Source organism: Excalfactoria chinensis, chromosome 10 (genome assembly GCF_039878825.1).
Source record: "Excalfactoria chinensis isolate bCotChi1 chromosome 10, bCotChi1.hap2, whole genome shotgun sequence".
Lineage (NCBI taxonomy): Eukaryota > Metazoa > Chordata > Aves > Galliformes > Phasianidae > Excalfactoria > Excalfactoria chinensis.
The window spans coordinates 7,310,242-7,330,156 of record NC_092834.1 but is presented as its reverse complement, the minus strand read 5'-3'; the positions used below and the strand labels follow the sequence as shown (position 1 = coordinate 7,330,156).

The 19,915-nt window shown below is 44.5% G+C and overlaps 1 protein-coding gene across 2 annotated transcripts in view; it reads right to left on the bottom strand.

Annotated features, from left to right (window-relative positions):
* Positions 1 to 4,981: 4,981 nt before the first annotated feature.
* The window catches only part of MINAR1 (membrane integral NOTCH2 associated receptor 1), a 49,376-nt gene continuing 34,442 nt past the window's right edge, over positions 4,982 to 19,915 (bottom strand). For both annotated transcript variants that reach the window (XM_072345976.1, XM_072345977.1), the window contains exons 4-6: positions 13,225 to 15,567; positions 11,538 to 11,792; positions 4,982 to 8,123 (exon numbers count right to left, since the gene is read on the bottom strand). In XM_072345976.1, the coding sequence (XP_072202077.1) occupies positions 7,926 to 8,123; positions 11,538 to 11,792; positions 13,225 to 15,522 (2,751 nt within the window). In that variant the 5' untranslated portion in view covers positions 15,523 to 15,567 and the 3' untranslated portion in view covers positions 4,982 to 7,925. The remainder of the gene's footprint in view (positions 8,124 to 11,537; positions 11,793 to 13,224; positions 15,568 to 19,915) is intronic.

The following is a 19,915-nucleotide window of genomic DNA, read 5'->3' as shown; positions in this document are numbered from 1 at the left end:
AACCAGTAGGGAACACACATGGCCAAGGGTATTACACTGACCAGTATCCACAGAGTGGCACATTCACAACTGTAAATGAGGAATAAGCAATAAAGCCATTGTGCTCCTCATACAGCCTCCTTACTGAAACAGCCCCCAACGGGCAAGCACAATAGGAATCACCCAACTGGAGCAAAAAGCACTGAAGCTCACCATGAACCAGCTGGAACACCTCCATGCCACCCTAACATCACTAATGTTTGAGCTCACGTTGCTCTTTTGCTTGCCTGCAGATGAAGAAAGGCCATGCCAACAGAACAACATTCTCTCCTACGATACCATTCCTTTGTTACCTTTTTCTTAATCATCTTCACCCTCCTGATCAGCAGAAGTGAACGGCAGGAGGTAGGTTTAGTCCACCTGTGAATTTGTGCCTCAAGGTCAGCAGGGCTTCCTGAGCAATGAAGAGTTTGATCAGCTCATGTAACAGCAATCAGTAATTACAGAAATGTTTGTTTTGTAGAATACCAGACATACATCCCTGCTTTCAGAGGGATTCTGCTCCAGCCCGTCACACAGTATTTCCCACAATATACGGCCATCTCTGCTCTGGCTCCTCAGTTCACCTTGATTCATAAATAACCATCACTCCCTCCCTACTGTAAATACAATTCTAAACATATGGGAGAGAATTTATAGTGAATTAGGGCTGTACATTATCTCCATGATTAGCTGCATTTGTTACCCGGCAGATGTCTGGGTAGTAAAAATCCCCCACGAGTACAGTATCCCGGAGTTTCCCAGCTCCTTGATAACCAGTCCAAGGATTTCTTGCTCCCACTGTGCTCTGATCTGGTTGGTCCTGAGCAGATGCTTGCTGCCTGCCTGGCTCCTGCAGTGAAGTCCCAAGTGGTCATGGTTGTATCTGTAACAGACAGCAAGGATACTGCTCATTCCACAACCCCTGTGCCCATTGGTCCACAACAGTGAGCACAGTTCTAATGTTGGCTGTCAAACAAAGCCTTGAAGATGACAGCAAGTGGTGTTGGATCCCCTTTAAATTCTTATCCCGTCAGTCTGAGATTGTTCTACAACCCACTCTGTTAATCCAGTACACAAGCAATGCCTCAACATTGGCTGTTGCTTTTTATTGTAACTGTTTTCAAGCTGAAATAAGAGATTAGCACATCTTTCTCAATCAGTAGGGATACAAATACCAGTCCACCCTCCTCGCAAGAAAATATTTTTTCTACTTAGTAAGAAAACATAAGGATAAACATAAGAAATTTCAAGCAATCTGAGCTTTTATTGACCTATTTTATTGACCCTGAGTTGCTTTCAAACAGCGCAGGGTTTAGCCATGGTTATGAGGCATGTTTTTAACCCACTGCATCCTGAGATGTCTGCTTATGAATCTTTCAACAAACCCCATCCAAAGGAGCTCAAACCCAGCTGAACAAGCTCACAAGATTTTCAATGCTTCAATCACATTAACTAAATGTAGAAAAATACATATTTAGAATCACAGAATCATCAAGGTTGGAAAAGAGCACTAAGGTCTTCTAATCCAACCATTAACTCATGCCCATTGACCTCATTCCTCAGTGCCACATCTACATGTTTCTTGAACACCTCCAGGGACGGTGACTCCACCACCTCCCTGGGCAGCTGTGCCACTGCAGCACCACTATGTCTGAGACATTTCTCCTAGTAACCAATATATAAGTAATTGTGAATATACCCTTTGTTGACAGTTACCTGGGAAACTCCCCAAGGAAATGCTGTTTGAAGGAATTAAGTGCCATAAGGTGAGAAAGCCCAGAGTTCTGCTTTGCTGAATAGCAATTAGCTATACTAGAAATCACACCATAACATTAATTTTACAGCTACGAGACGCTGGCCTTGAAGAGAATTAATACACTTGCGCACATTCACTGCATCGTCATAAATTTTTGTAATGCAATTCTATGAGCCTCTTAAAAGGTAACCATTGCAAAATACATATATACATATATATAGGTAACAGGAAAGGCAGGGTAAAGTTCAGCAGCAATATTTCATTAGCAAGACAAGGTAAGAATACAAATGACTCGGCCTCCTTGGCCCTCCCCTTTCCTCTCACCTTTATGTGGGGAAAAACACTCAGTATGACAAAGATTTGTTTCATTGCAGGTAGCGCATCAGCCCGGCAGGATCAGGAATTTTCAGTGCAGATTCGTCTGTCACTAAAGCAGAACTCACAGCAAAGCGTTTCAGCAGTGAGCAGACAGCCCATCCTTTCCAGGGCTGGGCAGAATAATTCACATTTCTCTTGTCCTTTTCCCAGGGAGGGCTTTTCCAGGACAGGTAATTCCCTTCCTCTGGCACAGGGGGACACCTGCATGTGGCCAAGGTGAGCATGGGTTGGAGCCCCAGGTTGTGGTGGGAACAATGTGTAGATAGCACAGCTTGTACTGGAGAACAGAGCAGAGGATGTTCACTCCGTGAATAGCAGAGATGGGCATTTTTTTTTTAAGCACCAGAAATCAGAACTACACACTCTTACCTAACCTGTTCCACCCGCTTATTTTTGTTTTCAATCTTCTGTTTGTAGAGTCTGGTGTAGAAATGCAACCTCCACGAAGCCCAGTGTTATAGTTAATAGGGAACATCTTCATAACTCCGTGATTTCCGGGCTCCCATGACATTTTGAGGGTCAGCGAGAGGAGGATCCAGATCCCAATTCTGCATGTGCTTTTGGCTGCCAGCCCTGTCAATGGGACAAGGAGAGCTCCTAAAATCCACAGACCCAGGAGGGCAGGGAAAGCAGGATTAGAGATGGATAATTGGAAAGAAGCTGCCACAGAACATTTCATATCTAAAAAGCTTCCATTCTCAGCAGCAGCTGCATCTCCAGACATGTACTCTCCATCATTTCCTTGACCTTACGCATTAAGTTTCATGGACAACCCCTCTGGTCCAGCAAAGAACCATGCAAGCCTCCTCACCACATCCACTGCTGGCCCACCAAGACCTGCAGTACCAAATGATACTATGCATGGGCTAAGCACTGCTGCTTTCTTGAGCTGGACTCGTCCAGGACTATTCACGAGGCTTCCTTGAAAACCTCCATCTATCAGCCTTGGGAAGGATGAGTGCACTGTTGCTTTCAGAAGGACTTTGTGACTCTCTCAGTTTGACCGTATTGAAGGAAACAAACAAAATCAAAAGGAACTTACTCAAAGGAGGAGCTTGGCTGCTGACAGCTTGCTTCTTCCTTATGTTTTTTTGAGGAGTTGCTCCAGTTTCTAAGCAGTCTGTGAGGATTTGTGTAACAATAAGAGACTGAACAGCCCATGATCTCCACAGTCATCAGAAGTGAAGTTTCCTGGAGGGATTACTGGCAGAACTGCACTTTTTAAGACATAATGCTGTTTCCTGAAAACATAATAAAGAAAATATCAGATTAAAGGAAGTACCTCATCTTTATAATTACTCCCACAGACACCTGCCTTTTCCCAAGGTGCACACCAACACAACTGACCTTTCCTTTAAATAGGACCACATTGCAGACAATCTGGGCTGCGGGCTACTTTCTCTTCTTCGGTCTGTGGATTCAGTGTGATGGAGTCACAGGAGCACTGTGACTCAATACGGCCCAGAGATCCAACATTTCATTTATGACTCTTTTATCTGTCAGGCAGAACCATTCACCAAAGCTCTCTTTGAAATAAAGAATTTATTCAACCAGGACAATTGAATGCTGTGAGCAATACACTCACAGAAGCAGAGATTGCATGGGGCTGTGCCCTTGTGAAAGATACAGCATCGTACGTGAGAGCTTCCTTCTACCCCGAGACTCAGAGACTCTTTCCAGCAATGGCTGCAGAAACTTGGCAGCCTCCTGGCCTTCCAGCACAACGATGACACAGATAAGATCTATATATCCTATACATTCAGTTTCTTGGCTGAGGAACTAGAGCCAGAGACCTTTTTTGGCATGAGGCTGGCCACATTTAGCATCTTTATGACAGTTCCTATTCCTGGATTTGCACTATAAAATTTCAGAGAGCACCTACACCAGTAATCATCTGGACTTGATGGGTACAAGAGAGAAGTGTGAGTCCATGCTACAACCCCCCAAAATAAGGATAGCCCCTCTCAAAGGAACTTGTGCTGGTTTGCAACCCAACTCATGGCCAAGGAGAACCCCACACAGGGAACTCAACAGCCCCATCCTCAACAGGACTGCTAAAGCAACGCGTAAAAGGGGTTTATGCAGCAGAGATGAGGAAATCAGAATCTTATCCTACTGTGTTTCCTGTCAATGTTCACCATTTACATACATTGTCTATTCTGCAGCTCCTCTTTGCAGCCTTTGATGCTGGATTACTTGTAGTTGCAACACCTGGAATTTTAAACAATGTCGTTTTGCAATTAACAAGTGAAAAACAACAAATTAAATTCAGATGGGGATCCCAAGCAAACGAATCTCCCGCTGATAGGTAAGGACCTATTCATAGTTATCTATTGTACTGACTTAAAAGGAACAGCAGTTGCACAAACACGTAAAGGAAATAGATCCCGAAATATCAGTCATGACCTTGTTAGAACAGTTGATACGGCATAACTCAGTCATGAAATAACATATAAAATGAGATATCATGATTAGTGCCAAAAGTTAATCTCCCAAAAGCTCAGACAACGTAATGCAAAGGAGATTTTAAAAGAAGCCCAACAAACTCATTTTTCATTATCTTCTGCCATCTTATTATTTCACAAATGAGAAATTCATTAGCAATTCCACCAAGAACTAGATGGGGTGCTTAGTTATCTAACACTGCGATGCTCACATCCCATGGCTACCTTGATGTCCCTGGAAAAGAGAAAGAGGAAAAGCAATGGGGTAATAAATTACCATAACTGTTTCATTAAAACTTGGGACGCTGTAATTTTCAAGTTTATTTGGTATTATATTTAAATGAACCAAAAGGCAACGTTGTACAGTTACTTTATAAAATAAAGTTATTACGTAGTACATTAACCAAAGCCCCATTAAAAATAATAATAATAATAATAATCATCCTAAAAAGTCATTTGGGGACAGATTCTGTTCTTGCTCTTCTACACACACGATTTATGGAGCTGAATTCTGCAGCTCTCCTGCTTTTGGAAAGGTAGACAGGATTCTTCCCCAGAATACCATTCATTTCTTTATTTTTATAACTCTTGCAGTTGCATTTTATCATGTGTAATATATCAAGTGTATAAGGCATAAATACGAAAAACAGTCCAATATGCTCATCATCATTTTAATTAAATAATACAATCTAGGACACTTTTTTTTTTTTTTTTCAGTCACACCAAGGATTACAATGTACCTACAGCTTTAATTTATTTTTCTTTTTAAATACAAAAGTCTATCATGTAGTATACAGCATATACGAGTCGATAACTGGTTCACAAGGTCAACCACAATATTCTCACGGGTTTCTATTGTAGGACCTGTCTGATACATTCTGTGCAGGGCTGAAGGGTCCCTCCTTCCTGGGCTGCTCTCCTCAGGCAGCAGCAGCCACCACTGCACCACCCCCTCACCTATTATAAGCAAAGATGTGGAACTCAATGGGAAGACTTGGAATGCCCATTTTCCACAGGGGAACCCTAAGGATGACCATTTTCTATAAGGGAAGGCAAGGTGGTGGCTCCCGGAGGTATTTGTGGAGCATGGAGGTGGAGCCAGGCTCTGCCTTCCCACTGCCCATGGGCTCCCAGCACTGCTGAGATGCTCCCAGACACTGCAGGAGCCAAATGGAGCTCCAATTGGGTATTTGTTCCAAACCACATGCTGGCATGCAGGGAAACCACTACCTCAATGGGACGGGTTGCCTTTGTGCAATGGGAGGATGGGCAAAAGCGCCTCAGTAAATTAGGGGTACTTGAGATGCTGAGCTCTCAGGTTCATGACTCCATTTCCTCCCAAATCCTCAGGATATCTGATGTCCCTAATGCAAAAATTCCTTGATGCCAACAAATGACATTAGGGCTTCCTGTTGCTACCTGGAACCAGTGAGATTTCTACATCTACAATCAACATAAATTGTGCATAAGGTAAAATGCAGAGCAATGGCCCTGCGGAGAGTATTCACATGTCTAAAATTAGACATCTTGCTGGCAGTTCTGAAACATCCCTGGGGGTTACTCTACCTGTCTATATTTACTACATTTGGAAGCTGAGCTCCTAAACATAGGTGCTCTGAATCACATGGTGATAGAAGGCCTAAGGGGAGCCCAAAATAGACAGTGCGAATTATTCCCTGCCTACTGTGACTCCATCCTGCAGCACCTGGAAGGAAAGAGAGATCTTAATATAGGAATGGGAAAAAAAAACCCACAGGATTTGGGTCAGGATTGCACCAGGAGGTGGAGGTTTTGGTGTAGGCTGTGTATCCCATCAAACCAGAGAGGGATGGGCAGGGGAAGCTCTCACAGCTACTACCAAGCTGTGAAGGAGCCAAATTACCTTCCTTAAAGAACATTCACCAAAAGGATCTTGTTCCCCTTAGAGGACCAGCAAGATCACATTAATTCTTGGAAATACTTTTTTTTTTTTTAGATATATTTTCCCATCTATTTGTAACAGAAGAGAAATACTGTCCGGGTATTTACTAACACCATGGCAGGGAGTTTCTATCATAGCTTGAGAATTCCTTTTAACCTGCTATGTGCATTTGGGATAAAGCATTAAATGGATGTTTCTCGTGGGGTTACAGACTTCTTGCTGCCCAGTAGAGTCAACCATCATTCTTACATACATTAGCACTAGGGAAGCAGAAGGGCTCCCTGCGCTGAATGCATTGCATTAACAGCAAGTTTCCACCAGTGCTGAAAAACTGTGCCCTTAATATAAGTGCTCAGTAACCACCAGCCCTGCAATTTGAAGAGCAATCTGAACTGTATAGAAGGCTTGCGGGAAAAGAAGCTCCATTAGTACCCATTATGCTGTGATTTATGTTATGGGCTTAAAATAGCAAAATTAAACCATTCTATTTAATCTACAGTCTAAAAAAAGGCACAAAGACTTAGTGACAAAATTATAACTGTTCAGATTACATTTGCAAGAACTTTAGCAGAGTGTTGCTTAGATTTGCCAGCTTTGTTTGCTGGCAGGAGTGAAACTGAGACAATTCCACTGTCTGCGGAGGTAAAGAATACCCTTTTGGCAAGGCATGTTTGCCAGCTCTATGCAAATGTTATTCAACAGAAGCAACTGAAACCTCTTTTGATTGCTTTAGAACATAATCTTTTTGGTCTGCAGCACATTGCACTTATCTAAGTACTCAGTGATGATAGCGGGTCTTAGGGCAAGACCAAATACAAAGAGCCCTTTTTAATCTGAACATAGGAATGAACTCTGTTCATGGCTACACAGTCTGCTTTCAATCCAATGATCATGAAATACATAAATACTATAAAATAAATACAATACATTCAGAGTTTTCTACACTGTAGAGAGCTTTAAGACCTTTGTAGCTCCCCATTGTAATGCATATAGAACATTCCCTTCTATACAGTGCTACCTGCAGGTACTCACACCTCCACTGAATGCAACATAGTTCAGACAACCTTGCCCTTTTGCTGGATTCTCATCTGTCTCTGATCCTGGAAAACATTATATTGTCTCTGTAGGAAAAAAACCATATTGCACTTTTAAAAATGCATAAAAATCAAATCGAGTTTCCATCAGCTCTGCCACGCACACAGACCATTACTTAAAGTAATACTGCTCAGGAAACGTTTTCTCTCATCGCTTTACGTTCTGTCTGCATTGACAGCATTCTCCACCAGGACATCCTCAGAACATTCCTCCTTACCAAATTCCTTTACAGTTTTGCCACCAGGTGTTTGAAACACAGAACGAGCTATCTGAGATGCACACAGCTGCAGTCACGGCTCTGTCCGTGGGTTCAGGATTTCATTGTACAAATGGGAACTACAATGACCAGGATCACCGTACAGGCGGCCGCTGCTATCAGGGCAGCTATCTTGCACACCTTTGCTCTTCTGAACTCGGCTTCTTTGCGCTTTAATAAGGAATCGTAGCCAGGAGTATAAATGTCTTCCATCCAATATTCTAAGTTGTTCGGGTTTAAAGATTCTTGAGTCTAAAAATTAAAAGGAAACAGTTGTTAACTGCCTGGGATTTGTCATCAATAAAGTAAGCAAAGCAATTGTGCCTAAAGACCCCCCAGCTGCTGTCAGGATAAAGTGAGCTGTGGCTGCTCCGCACATCCCTCCGACTCCACTTCTCCCAATCCCACTTCCATAAGACTGATGGAAGTGGCAACAAAATAGTGCAAGAAATAAACTCCATCAACGGTGTAATTCTGCTGCAGGATCCCCCAACACACCTGATTTGCCAGAAACGTCGTCATCTTGGGTGGCATTTAAACAAGATCTCTTTAATCTCCTTGGCAGCAAAGAAGTCAGCAACTGGGCTGTTACTGCTTTCTAAATTATTAAAGCCCAGCTGGTAGGAAGGGTTCCTCACACACACTCCTTACAACTGACACTTTACAAAGCTAACCCTAACTTTGAACCTCAGAACCATGCGATATCCCAAGTTCTATGGGACCCATAAAGATCATCGAGTCCAACTTCTGGCTCCACACATGCCCCCTCAAGACATTGGGTCTTTTGAGAGTTTTGTTTCTTATGGTTTTTTCTTCCATTTTTTGTTTTAATTATGATTTTTGAGCTTTGCATTTCTACCTTGCTTGTTTGTTTTTATCTCTCATGCTTTCTCCAAGGGAAAACCGGGGGGGGAGGGAAGTGGAAAACCCAACCAGCCGGCGTTGTGTTGCATTCAGCAGAAGGAAAGAAAGCAAAAATGTTAAAAAGGAGAGGGGGGAAAAAAAAAAAACAAAACATTTGAAAAATGACTTTTCCTTCAAGCTGCCTCCTGAGTCTGAGATCCAAAAGGCCATTTCTTTAAAAAAAGAAAAAGAAAAAGATTCCCCATAGAAATCTCCCCATGAGAATACTCTAACATACACGTTGCTGTGCCATAACGGGCCCAATGCAAAGCTCGCTGGACCCAGTACAAAGAAACTCCAGCAGACTTGAGAGGGATTTGGGTAAGCCTTTAATTGGCTCATTGAGATTTGTGGCCATGAGCTACTGGCTGAAACCTCCCTCTGCCTGAAAGCACAATTTGCTTTATGTAAAGAAGCATTCCAAGGCGGGATTGTATAGCCACCTCAGAAATAAACAATTAAGCAGCAGTTTCATGATCGTTTAATAGAGATCTCAATGACAGCTGAAGCAGAGACCATCAGCTGAGCCTCCACGCTGCACCGCTCGTCCTGACAGTGCCTCGTTACACACAGGACAAAGCATTGGGGATCTCACCCAGACCCCACACCTTTGGTCCAAATGCCATTTTGCAATTTCTGCTTTGAAGAAAGATCAGGAGAAGTTTTAAATGAGCAAACAACAGTATAAACAAAAGCAAGGACAGCCATGCTGTGCTTCGAGGAAATTATACTTTCGGACCCCTCTACACTGATATCGACCTTTTAACTACTTCAGAAGGAAGATGCATTATTAAAAAGGCCCATTACTGTTAATCAGCTTCCTTTCCCATTTCATTGCCAGATGTAGGAATGTTCATTAAGGCATAATGTATTTACTTTCAGTTCTAATAAACTTAATCACTGGGAAAAACCCACTCATCAGTCTGTGTCTGTTCTTTAAGTTTGTCAGTAAGCTCTATTATGAAGTCTAGACATGAGGTTTGTGGAGTAGATGCAATTCCTACAGTCCTTTTAGGGGGGAGAGAATCAAACCCATAAAGTTTTATCACCTTTATCCTAAAGATAAACGATGGCACTAAGCTGCTTTCTCTGGTTTGCTCACAGTCATGCAGAGCTGCTTACATGGAGGAAAGCAGTCCTACAAGGACCAGATGGAGAATACTTCTCCCAGGGGAGTTGTGCTTCCAAATATCACCTCCCCGGTTGCCTCTGCTCAGCAGATAAGGGCTGCTTTGCTGCAGAGGAACTGCTTTCAGCCTATTCCTACTATAGTACATGGGCTGCAATGACAAAGAAGGTATTTGGTAAACCCCTTGATGCTTTTAAATCCCAGAAAGCAGCAGGCAGCTGAGGTCCCTGTGCTGCTCGCTTTCTCTCTGAGTGCATTTCAGCCACTGCAAGGAGCAGAGCTTGGTGAGGATAAGGGTATTTGCTGAGCCAGGAGGTAAACATTCTGTGCCCAAATTCCTGCACAAGCATTCATGCAAGATGCACTACAGCACAGGGGGGGCGATGGCATGGACTGCTGATCAGCCCTGGGCTATAGGTCAGTGTGCTCCAGACGCTGCCCTCCCAGCAGCTAGCCAAGGCAGCTTGCTCACCTCTGGGACACACATGCCTGCAAGCAGCCCAAAATGCCTGAGGTCAGCACCAGTCCCCTGCTGGCTCCACGTGCTGCTATATAGAATCAGAATTGTGTGAGCTGGAGGGGACCTTTAAAGGTCATCTGGTCCAACTCCCCTGCAATGAACAGGGACACCTACAGCTGATCAGGCGCTCAGAGCTCCATTCAACCTGACCCTTCTTACTGCAGTTTTAACTATACTGTGATTTGGGAAAATTTAAACTGTGAGTTTAATTAAATTTAAATTTTAAATGTGAGTTTGTCTTCCACTAACCAATTCTGCTGCTTTCTGTCCTTCTTTTTAGTCTATATAGCTATGCCTGCATGAACAAGCTGTACAACCTGGTAGAAGCGGATCAGCAGAAAAGCAATAAATCTCTCCTTTTGACTCTGAAGGGAGAGAAGTGGTTTGGGACTATATCTGGTTTGGCCCATCACATCATTTGCTCAGGGGACACAATACACGATATAGTTTAAAATGAACAAACCCAGTTGGCACTCTGCAGCATGAACCAAAATCAGGCAAGCGGGGACTATTGGGTGAACTACCACAAAGGTGCACACACTTGCAAGCTGAACTAAAATGTGAACAAGACATGTCATTAACCGGTCTGTTCTTCACATGACTGTAGTTCCAACAGCCACTTCAATGCCGTAACAGCGATGTGTTTCGAAAGGAGATACAGTATTGAACGTCTCCTACAAATATTTTGTTTCATGCTTCCAAAATGGAAAAAGCATTAACACAAATTCTCTGTGAACAATTCAGACAGAACGAGGATAAAAGAAAAAGCAAAAATGCCAGATTCTGCCCACTGCCCTGCTATGAGCAGGGAGCAATTCATCTCTGCACCTCGTTATCTCTGTCTTCTTCATTACAGCTACCAATGTTGTGATGGCTTAGCAGACATCTCTCCACTACAGAATAAGAGGGATCACCAACCCGGCAAGGATCATCATTCAGCAATCAAACATCCACATTTTTCTTTGTCCTTAGCAAGGATGGATAGGGATCAACCAGACTAGTGGCTCAACACAAAATAGCTCCCTTTCTGAGCTATCCAAATCCCTTCTTAAATGCACATTCTGGCAACATCTGCTCACAAACAAGCCAATCACATCAGACAAATGGGACTCACTTGTAGATCCAATGCTGCAATCTTGCCTTTATCCCCTGAATTCCTTGTGTATTCTTCTATGGTCCACGACGGCTGGGCGCGTTTCACTTCAGCCAGTTCTGTCAACCTCATGTCTGTGTAGAGCGGGTTGCTTTTCATGTGTGACTTGAGTGATGCAGGATAAGGATGAGGACTAAAGACTTGTTCAATCAAGAAAGCATCTTTTGGCTGTTTGGGGAGTCTATGTGGCTGTGGGATTTCGTATTGCCTGTCTGCCTGCAATAGGGTTCAAAAGAATTTGAGAAAAGAAACAGGACTATGAGGGAGTTAAACACAGAGGACAGAGATATCCCGTTCAAACTCACCATAAGATTTTGCTTAGGTCACAGTAAGAAAAGTACCAGCTAGAACAAAGGCTTTGGTTGGCCTTAATCTGTTTGCCCACCCTCTTCTCACAACCAGATCAAAGAGGTATTTTACAGACTCGGCTCTCCACAGCATAAACACAAAGATGCAAAGAGGAAATTTAGGTTTTGTACTGTTTGCAGGTTATAAAACTATTCTGAAAATAGCCCTGACATGCAGAAAATCCTAGCTGACCCGGTAAAGCTAAGAGCCCCATGCAAGCTTCCAGACTTGTGTTTCCAGATCAAATCTTGTCAGGAAGATGTCTTGGAGTTCTCCCCCCTTGACACCACACCACTTCTGTGGTAGTGTATGGATCATAAAAGGACTTTCAAAGTCAGCATTTCATTCTGAGCAGATGAATGTGCAGAAATGCCACGAATTGGGCTTACTAGGGTAACTCTTTTCCTCTTCTGCAGTCTGCTGACAACCCATGGTTTATAGCTTCTTGCTCACCCCTTTGGACTTGTCCCCATTAAACATCACCCTCTCCTTCCTCAATCATTCTTTGCCCTTAGTCCCAACCTTAAGGAGTCACAGCAAGGCCACCTTATGTTCTTAGTAGGCAATGGAGCTGTAGGACCCCCAGCACCCTCGACCAGGCTCCTCTTCCTTGAAACTAAAACAACTGCTCATGGAGTGCGCAGTTGCAGCTAAGCAGCAACCACAACCACGAGAGGTACATGATCTGCAAATACAGCAGTGGGTTGTGGTTGGGACAGATGGCCAGAGATCTTCTGACTGACCAAAGCAAGATAGCGGGGGGTTTCAGACACTTGTAAACAACTGAGAGTCAGATACGTAACTACAGTTTGTATCTCACAGTGCACATACAAGGACTCTTTTCCTCAGTGATTTGAAACCATGAATATATTTTGTTGCCTTTTAAATATGCTTCTCTGATAATAGCCACCACAATGCAATTTCAAACCATCCTTTTAAACCAACCTCTGGAGAATTTCAGACTGTAAGAATTTTCCTCATGCTCTTTTCAACAAGTTAATTACCTGGCCTCCTTACATGATGATGATGAAGAACATCATCTTCTCTGGAAGACTTCACCCAAATTACTCCTCTCTCTTTTCAAAAGAGTGAAGTGATTTTAGGGAACAACTTGACCACATTGCAGCTGCTCAGCACAAAATATGTAGGTACAAAATCACTCAATTACGATAACAATGAAGACAGGAATAACGTGGCAGGACAAAGTATTGTAATACCCTGCGGCTCCTGATGACTGTGGAAAGCATTCATAACTAGATTATTTTTAAGTGCTTATTATGGGAGTTAAGGTTTAAATTACCTCTTTAGATTTCCTGTGCCAGTCCTTGTTTTCTCCTCCATCTCTATCTTTTATCTCCTCCTCTGTGATGCCAACTTTGTTGGTATAAGTAATGGCTCTCCAGTCTCGAGGAGAGTTTGAAATGCTTGCTATTTTGGATTCAGTTGCACTATTTTCCTCTGTTAACGATCTTGATGACCTCCTAGTAAACAGACTTTTTTTTAAGGCTTTTACTCGAAGACTCTCACTGTTACTTCCACTGGCGTCTGAACAGCACCATTCAGGATTGTTCTCTAGCTTGCCTCCATGAGGAGTGCTGTGGCACTGAAATATCTGTGGGGAGTTGCTTTCATCTGACGCGGCATCACTTGTCAGGGAGTTGAGATCTATTTGTACACTGACCTTCTCTGGCTGCTGAATTTTTTGATCCAACTTGCTTAATTTCCCCAGGACTTGGGAGATTTCTTCTCGGACGCCTGAGAGAGATTCAAGTTTCTTCTCTATTTCGCCAATCCTCAAAACTAATTTGCAGACACTCGTTTTCAGTTCATCATCCACGTTACTGATATCTGCCCGGACTACTTTATCTAATTTGTTGCAGGTGCTCCCGTTGGAGATTTTAGTCAAATTGTGCTCAGGTGAGCTGTCACAGTCTGATTTATGCACCTGAGACAAAGAACCTGTGCTATTGTAGCACGAAGACTGCATCACTCCTGTGGACCCACTGATACTCATGTCATCCAAAAACCGGAAAATGTCACTGATATCATCACTCACAATTTCAGAGTCGTCGTCTGAGTGCTTAAGTGAGTGCCGCTCTGCATACTTGGCTTGGCCAGGTGCACATAAATCCTTGCATTTCTTATGGTCCAGGACTAGCTGCTCTGTTTGTGTTCCAACGCTCGTGGTTCTGTCGATGCTTAAGATTTGAACAGAAGTACAATTAATGCTTTTGTCCTTAAACTTTTTGACTGGCTCGTGCTTTTCCACATCTAGAATGGAAGGAATTTCCTTGGGTTTGTGTCCATTTTGTTTCACAGCATAGTTCGCCTGCATAATGGGTTGCTGATCCTTTGGATTTAGGTAGGACTTATGTCTGTCAGCTGAAGGGAAGTTTGGGGATGGGTTGTTTGAGCTCTGGTACCGCGGCTTCTCTTCTGATTGCTTTCTATTAAAAAATGATCGTTCAAAGTCAGGTACCTCCTCAGTGTTTAAACTCCAGCTTTTAGCTGGCCAGGCAGTTTGTTTGGTTGGTTTTCCAGTCCACTTTTTGGTGTCCTGGGGCCCAAGAATAGTCGTTGGGCCAAAATATGTTGAAGCTTGAAGATCATCTAAGCTTTCGTGCTTCACTCGTCTTTTATCTGGAATTGGAGAATAAACTGGATTCAAATACTGGCTGCTGTATGGCATTTCAAAGCTGTGGTTGAAAAAAGTCTGCTTAGAGCTTTCTTTTCTGTTCTGAGGCTCTCTGTGTCCATCTTCTGGCTTTTTGCTGGATGGTATTAAGTGGGGAGATATTGTAATCAGATTATGAAAATCTTCTTTGAATATATTTCTTTTCTGGACACACGACTGCATCACGAATGGCTCGTCATTTGAAATGAAAGTTTCTTTCAGGCCTGTGCTTATAGGCAAAGAATCCTGGTCTGAAATAGATTCATTTTCAATGTTCATGGGGAAATACGTGCTCTGCATCTCACACGGAGGAGACGTGGCGATGGAGTAGGAAGCCAGAGCCTGAAGCCTGTCCAGAGAGGCAGCCCGGCCCTTCATCTCCTTGTTAACTCCAAGCAAGAAGTTGGGCTCTGACGAGGGAACAAACTGCTGGCAGTCTTTGCAGTCCATCTTCCTGCATTTTGAAGACCTCCTGACTGCAAAGCCCTGGCTGAAGTCCTGCTCACTCAGCTCACAGTTGGGCACACACTCTGCCATGTTGCAGATCTCCGTGTCAGACCTACATGACTCAAAGGACTCCTTCTTCTTCACTTTCTGCCTTGCGACTGGAAGTTTCTCCTTGGCCACTCCTCCGTTCATTTGTATGAGATTGAATATCGTTACTATATCTGCTGCCACCATGATTTTCTTTGATTGCTGATTGTTTACAGTGCATCGCATTTTGTCTTTGAATAAAGTCGCTGGGAAATTAGGATCCAGGCAAGCGGTGTAAAACAACACGCTACGGAGTTTGGCCAGCTGGGACAGATCAAACCTTGCACAGAGTGACTTGCAGAGATCCTGGTAAGAAACAGTATTCTGCTTTGTGTCCAGCTCCTCCAAGATCTTCACCAGGAAGAGTGAGGTTTCCTGGTTGGACTCCATAGCTTAAGCGTATTTTGTCGTTTAGCTGGAAACTGTGTTCGACTTCTACAGCAACACACAACAGCAAACAGAAAAGATTGTAAGTCACCCATAGATAATATGTACAGGACCTTGTAATTCAGCCACAGATGGGATCTGACTCCCTAGTCATGCAATCAAGGGCTCGGCTGTATAACCCAGCCCCAAATATCCAACCTCCAAGGCTGTAATCCTAGCATCAATTAAGTCAACAGTGCTTAAATGGAAGCAGGATTTCATCCAAGGAGGCTCATTTGTGTCAGTATCTGCCAAAATGAGCGAGTGAATAAACAGTAGGAGCTTTGCAGGGGCTGAACTCGTGGCAGATGTACCGTGACAACCTGCTTGCTATTGGGCTTTCACAAACTGAGAACAGAAAGAGTTAAGAAAAAAAAAAAATCTCACAATCTTGAAAGCAATCCAACAGATGCCAGAGGGCTGCCTGCCAATCAAGGAGCATCTGAAGGCTGAGAAATATCAAGGACAGAGCACGTCCTCTTCAGTGATGTGCTCCCAGAGAAAGCTGGGCACTGCAGCTCCATTCACCAGCCTGAAGAGACAGGGCAGAGGTGGGAGCAAAGGCTGCATGTTACTATGAATAACAGGAATAACTCAAGCAAGGACAGCTAATGTGAGCAATGTATTGGGGAGGTTGTAAAACCGTGCTTTCAGAGCAGGAACCAACCTCTGGCTGTTATGGCTCTGGAAAGGATGCTAGCACTTCACAGGACTATGCAGGTCACAGTATGCTGCAAAATTCCTATGCTCGGTATCTCATTCATTCCCACCCTGAGAATGATTATATCCATCTGAATGGCACAGCACAGGTTAGACTTGCAAGATTCTTTACTAATCTTTTAAAAAGCCATCCCCCTCCCATCCAAAAACATCAGAATTCCTGAGCAGAAACACTGAACTCCTCCCTCTCCTGTGGCCTTTCATCTTGACCTGATGTTACACTGCTGATCCCTATCAGTGTCAGAAGCCAGCATACACCAGCTTTCACAGCCAACACCACAGCAGCACCTTCCACAGGGATAAAAATAAAAAGCCTGTAAGGAAACCTCCATGCAGATTTCCCTTTTTATTTCAGAAGCATCTTCCTGCTGCCTGCGATCAGGAGTTGAGTAGCAACAGCATGAATGTGTCCCTCTGATAGTAAACACCACCCTCAGAAACCAACGGCTACAGGGATTTTCAGGCACCCTCTGCTGCAAGCATGTTTGCTTTTAAAGCTCCCGTATTATGCACAGCAGCACAGCTCTTCTGCTAACTGACAGAAGAGCAAAAATGTTCTATTGCTCAGTGCTCAGCTGCAGAAAGTAATGCTGAAAGCTGCAGGAGGATGGCTGTGCCCCTTTCCTCTTTATCAACTGAGTGTGCTTGTGCACAGCCTCTTTATTACCCTGCCTTTGCATCTGTCTGACATGTCACCATTAGGAAATGAAGCATCCTAGCCAGGTCCAAGCTGCTCTAATCTGCCACCAAAGCCACCAAGCGCTCCCAGAATTAACTTGACATGTGGGGCCAGCAACCAAGGGACCGGCGCAGCAACTCAATTTTCAGTATGCTATAAATCTGCCATTTGAGGAAACGGTGGCAATTTGCTGTTTTACCACCTCAGAGCTGAATACAAGCAAAAGGAAACATCTCCTCCCTTCTGGAGCTTCACAGCTTCTCACCGAATCCACACCTGGACAGGCATTTTCACAGCCTGATCTACACTTTGCTCTGCCTGCACCAGTCTGCCAGAGCCCTGCTTTCTCCCCACTCACCCTCCTGCTAAAATACACAACTAGTCATTGTGCGACAAAATACTTCTTAAAGTCATTAACCCGTTTTTCCCCTATATTTCCCAGTGCACTGTCTTTACTCTCTCGTCCCAATAAAGAGAACCCAGGTATTGTTTCTCAAAGTGTTCTATTCTGCACAAAGCCATTCTTACATTTACCCTCCCCATCAGAGGCTTCAGCTTCCAGCCAGGTAACTGAACTTCATGAATCCAGTACTTAGAATCATTAAGGTAGGACAATACCATTAAGATCACCCAGTACAACCATCAGTCCACCCCTACCATGCCTACATCCCTCAGTGCCACATCCCCACAGTTCTTGAACACCTCCAGAGATGGTGACTCCACCACCTCCCTGGGCAGCTGTGCCACTGCAGCACCTCTCCTTCTGAGAAGAAATTTCTCCTAACACCCAACATGAACTTCCCCTGGTGCTGGTAAGTCAGCTAATAGGGAAGCATGGGAACAAGAAGGTGACAAAAGCTTTGAAACAGGGGTCATTTAGAGAACTGACCCTGTATAGGTGGGAATTTGGCCAGTTTGCACAACTGAGGCTGAGCTTTGGGAGCTGGGAATAGAAAAGGCAGGTTGGAAAATTAGATGCAGGCCTTGAGGAGAAACAAGCTAGCTGGGAGCTGGAATCATTCCCTCTTCACTCCTTGGCTGTTCACAAACACCTCTCCAGTGTGAACATGCTCAGGTTCAGACTGGGCATGGAAGCGGGAGCACTCCTGTGTCAGAGCATCAGAAACCCTGCCAGTGTTACACACAGCAGATTCACGCCGCGAGAATAAAATAAGGTGTAATACCCCAGAAGGACTATATGTGACAGCCCCCAAATCTTGTTTCCAGGCAAAGCTGGTGCCCAGGCTTTCAGTGGCAAGTTACAGTCTCCTGTCTCTTGTTATACCTGTGACAGAGGCAGCAGCCTCCTGGCAAGTCACTGTAGGAGCTGCCACATCCCCGGCATTGGGGCCACGTTCATTCGTCACGTCTCAAAGCAGGACCAGAATAGACCTGGACGTGGCACGCAAACACAAAGCTCCAAAATAAGAACAGGAAAAACTTTCAGAGAGGGCACAGAGTCATGAACCAGTCAAAGGCAGCAAAGAGAATGAAAGCACCCACAGCAAGCACATCAGCACGGAAGGGGGGAATGCTCACATGGCCTCAATTCCACCCGAGTCCTCCTGCCTTATCTTCATACTCAGCCCTCCCCAGGCCAACTGTATCCTCCAGAGACATGGAGCATACTGGGCACAGGGACAGTATCCAGCTTATTTATCCTCAGCAAGACAGCTTCTGATCAAACAAGCCACTTAACACTTCATCCTTAATGATTTTCTTCTATTAACTCCAGGAGAGTAACTTGGACTTAGCTTCCTCAGCCTCGACATCTGCAGCCCTAATAGCACAATTATATCACAGCGTGGACTGTGCAGCATCATATTGCACGGGCAGTCAATGGGCTCTGGCTCTGACTCTGTGCAGATGAGCTCCGGGCTCACCGCAAATCAATGCCTTTTGCCCTGCACCAAGAGCAGCGAGTGGAGCTCTCGTCTTACCACAAAGCTGCTCGCAGCCTCTGGGGGCACAGACCAAGAGTATGGCAGCCTCCATCACAAGGAGAATGTGCTGTTGTCTTTTCTGGTGGCTCAGCTCAGAGCTGGGGCATGACAGCTACAGCCCAAACCCTGCTTTGGGGCATGTCAATCCCAACATGGGACTCCAAGTCCCACCTCTGGCAATGGAAAGGTACCTTGCACAAGCCCAGATAGGAGCTGCTGGCAGTCAGCTCATGTTATCCCTCTCTGTGATGCCCTTCCTCGTTTCCTTCCCTGCTCTCAGTGTCTCTGATATTTGATCTCCCCATTTCCCAGCACTCACACATGGATGTGGTTACCAGAGTCATCACTTCCCTCTTCCTCCAGTTTGCTGTTGTTCTATCACTGCTGTTGACTACCGGGCCACCCTACAACACTATCACCTCAACCACAGATAGATGTGAGGATTGCATCAATTCCCCCAGGAACAGAGAGCTACTTGAGTGCAGGAGAACATTAATACAGAGGCTGTAATATGCTGTTTTACTATTAGCTTCAGCTCATAAATCTTGCAGCCTGTCTTCCCCGCGCCAGATACAATAAAACAAGGCAGGCAGGGTACACTGCATGAAACATGGAATGCATGGAGACGGGGCTCTGTTTTTGTTTTCTCTCATACTCACAAACACATCTCGCTGCCCACACGTTAACAAATGCTGATGGACGAGCACCCCAAGCTCTGTTTGCTTTCCACCCGGTGGAAGCAGAGTCCCTTCCCACATGCCTTATTCCTCTCTCTGCCTTCTGCTCATTAAAAAGAAAACTCTGAAGTGCACTTCAGAGCCCTGTCCATGCAATGGGAATGGAAAAGCCCACTCAAGCAGCTCTGCCTCATACAGCAGCATTGGAGAGACCATAACCTCAGGGTGGAGGGAGCTGTGCTGGCTCTGCGCCGTTCTGCCCTGCCGGGGTTTTAATTCACTCCCTTGGAGCCAGAGGGGAAGAATGGCTGCAGCCAGGCAGCCCGGAGGGGCTCATT